The 3,740-nt window shown below is 40.3% G+C and overlaps 1 protein-coding gene across 1 annotated transcript in view; it reads right to left on the bottom strand.

Moving 5' to 3' along the window:
* LOC106878080 (uncharacterized) overlaps window positions 1-3,740 on the bottom strand; it is a 161,693-nt gene that overhangs the window by 27,325 nt on the left and 130,628 nt on the right. Inside the window, exon 32 of the mRNA XM_052976903.1 lies at window positions 2,253-2,366. Coding sequence (XP_052832863.1) covers window positions 2,253-2,366 — 114 coding nt within the window. The remainder of the gene's footprint in view (window positions 1-2,252; window positions 2,367-3,740) is intronic.

Raw genomic sequence — 3,740 nt, 5'->3', positions numbered from 1 at the left:
GAAACAATCACATTTCGATACTGTAATGACAGATACTAAAAACTACATACAAAATTACTTTGTCCCTCTAAAATTAACTATTTCTATTCCTCTTACACATCGTTTCAATTGCTACTTTCTCTTATGAACGCTTACGAATGATCCAAGAAAAAAGACAAAGAAACAAAGGGGAGTGAGTGTCAAATAAACAGACACGCTGCCAATCATACGTAAATACACACATATATATGTACCTATGGTTACCAATGACCTCATTCTAATTGGTGGGTATTATAAGTTTACTTTCCATTTCTAACACCGTCATTTACCAGCGAGACATCTTACTCAAATACGATCAACAAACATTTATTCCCTACAAACTGCGAGTTTTTTTTGAAAATCTTTTCGTAAATCTTGAGATAAACACCCGCATCATTACCTACCTAACCCTAACAAACCCTAACACTGTAGTGAAAATCGTACGGGTGTTAATCTGAAAATTTAACAATCTTTTTTAAAACACTTTTACTTACTAACATCTTTTTTATTTAGTGTGCGTGTTGCCCATATATATATACATTTACGTACGATTAATAATGTTACGCAAAACAGCCTTCAGACTTCCCCTATTAATTTCGTCTTTTGAATTATGAACATATTTACATCATAGGGGTTTTTTCATTGTAAGGCTTTCTTTTTTAGTTGATTTTCACCTAGCAAGACTTACCGTAGGTGGCGTAATAAGTCACACCCAGACAACGTCGGGTTATACTGCTAGTATATTTATAAATTTGACTCAGACTCGTTTTTTTTCTCTCCATCTTTTTTCTTTCCTCTTCTCTCCTTTTAAAACATCAAAAACTTCTTCCATTTTTACTGAGGATTAACTTTGATACATCTTGTTTGTTGTTCGCTTGCGTTGTCTTCATATTTTTTGATTTTATATATATATATATATACACAACCATGCCTGCAAATATATATATGTGTGTGTGTGTAGGTGGATAAGTGGCTGTGGTAAGAAGCTTGCTTCCCAACCACATGGTCCTGGGTTCAGTCCCACTGTGTGGAATGTTGCATAAATATTCTCTTCTACTACAGCCACCGGTGGACCAAAGCCTTGTGAGTTGATTTGGTAGATGGAAACTGAAAGAAGCCCATCATATATATATACATATATATATATATATGTTTATGTATGTGTGTGTGTGTTTGTCTCCCACCACTGCTTGACGACTGGCATTGGTGGGTTTACATCCCCATAACTTGGCAGTTTGGTAAAAAAGTTGTTGGGCAAAACTGGAATAATGCAAGAAGCTATAAACAAGCATTACCATCATGCAAGTGATCTTCTTTGATTCCAGTCTTCCATAGAAACCACATCTGTCCATGGGGGAAATATTACCTTACTTGGAATCTGACCCATGCAAGCATAGAAAAGTGGACATAACAAAGAATAAGGATGAAGTTCTATATACACTGCATTTCTTCATTGTTCCATTGTTGAATTGAGGTGTGTGACTCAGTTGTAAAGTGTTGTACTCGTCATCATGAGATTGTGATTTCAATTCCTGAACCGGGCAGTACGATGTGTTCTTGAGCAAAACACTTTATTTCACGTCACTCCAGTCAAGCTTCTTTCAGTTTCCATCTACCGAATCCACTCACCAGACAAAAGTCAGCCACCTGGAGTTACGGTGGAACTGAACCCATGGCTACATGGTTGAGAAGCAAGCTACTTATCCATGCAGCCATGCATGCACCTGATAACCAATTCATTTAGGAATTATCATACCTGTTTAGTTCATGAGATGACTACGGTAATCTTTCCATGTTGAAACAATCATCCTAGTCATCATTATCATCATCTTCATTGTCGTCATCACCATCGTCATCATCATCGTCATCTCTGTCATCATTGTCATCATCATCATACTGTCATCATTATTGTCATCATCATCATCACCATCATTGTTGTCATCATCACTGTCATCATTAGCATCATCATCATCATCATCGTCATCGTCATTGTCCTCATAGCCATCATCATCATCGTTGTTGTCGTCCACCACCTCCTCCTCCTCCTTATCATCATCTCTGTCATTTTCATCATCATCACCATCATCATCTCAGTCATCTTCATCATCATCACCACTACCACCCTCATCATTTCAATGTCCTGTTTTCTTAGCCCCCACCCCCTAAACGGGCCAGACAGAAACAAGTAAAAGATATATAATAAAATAATAAAAAAGACGTTTATAATTAATTACCTTCCAGCTTGAGTTTAATTCCATGCTGACTTTTTCTTCCTGGTTTTCCACCACCACTCAGGTCGATGGTTCTAGTCACAGAAGTGTTGAAACTCTCTATTGCATCAGTTTTTCCTGTTGTAAATAAAGGGAGGGGGGCATCATTAAAATATATTAGAATGTGTCTGTTCAATTAACATGCTTAAATATGTGTATAATTGTTTTCTTTACACACACACACATACATACATGTGCACACACATGCACACACAAATACATACATGTGTGTGTATGTATGTTTGTGTGTGTGTGTGTGTGTGTGTGTGTGAATATTTTCTTTTATTCTTTTAATTGTTGCAGACATTTGACTGCGGCCATGCTGGAGCACTGTCTTTAGTTGAACAAAATCAACCCAAGGACTTATTCTTTGTAGGCCTAGTATTTATTTCATCTGTCTCTTTTGCCGAACCGCTAAGTTATGGGGATGTAAACACAAGCATATGCATATATGTAGGCGCAGGAGTGGCTGTGTGGTAAGTAGCTTGCTTACCAACCACATGGTTCCAGGTTCAGTCCCACTGTGTGGAACCTTGGGTAAGTGTCTTCTACTATAGCCTTGGGCCAACCAAAGCCTTGTGAGTGGATTTGGTATATGGAAACTGAAAGAAGCCCGTCGTATATATGTATATATATATATATATATATATCATCATCATTTAACGTCCGCTTACCATGCTAGCATGGGTTGGACGATTTGACTGAGGACTGGCGAACCAGATGGCTACACCAGGCTCCAATCTCATCTGGCAGAGTTTCTACTGCCGGATGCCCTTCCTAACGCCAACCACTCTGAGAGTGCAGTGGGTACTTTTACGTGCCACCGGCACGAGGGCCAGTCACGCAGTACTGGCAACAGCCATGCTCAAAAAAGTGTTTTTTACATGCCCCCTGCATGGGAGCCAGTCCAATGGCACTGGCAATGACCTCGATTGAATGATTTTCTAACGTGCCACCAGCACAAGTGCTAGAAGGTGATGCTGGTAACGATTACGCTCAAATGGTGCTATTTACGTTCCACTGGCACGGAAGCCAGACAGCTGCTCTGGCAATGATCACGCTCAGACGGTGCTGTTAGTGCTCCACTGGTACAGGTGCCAGTCATCGAATATGGTTCAATTACAATTTCGATTTCACTTGCCCCAACAGGTCTTCGCAAGCAGAGTTTTGTGTCCAATGAAGGAGAGGTTGGCATGGGTGCCAGTCATTGAATTTGGTTTGATGTCGATTTCACTTGCCTCAACAGGTCTTCGCAAGCAGAGTTTTGCGTCCAATAAAGTAAACATATGAATAAGTGAGTGGAGGCGCAATGGCCCAGTGGTTAGGGCAGCGGACTCGCGGTCATAGAATCGCGGTTTCGATTCCCAGACCGGGTGTTGTGAGTGTTTATTGAGCGAAAACACCTAAAGCTCCACGAGGCTCCGGCAGGGGATGATGGTGGCGAACCGTGCT

The sequence above is a fragment of the Octopus bimaculoides genome, chromosome 26 (genome assembly GCF_001194135.2).
Source record: "Octopus bimaculoides isolate UCB-OBI-ISO-001 chromosome 26, ASM119413v2, whole genome shotgun sequence".
NCBI classification, from domain to species: Eukaryota; Metazoa; Mollusca; class Cephalopoda; order Octopoda; family Octopodidae; genus Octopus; species Octopus bimaculoides.
Note: the sequence above shows the minus strand (reverse complement) of the source record. Positions and strands in the feature narration are given on the sequence as shown.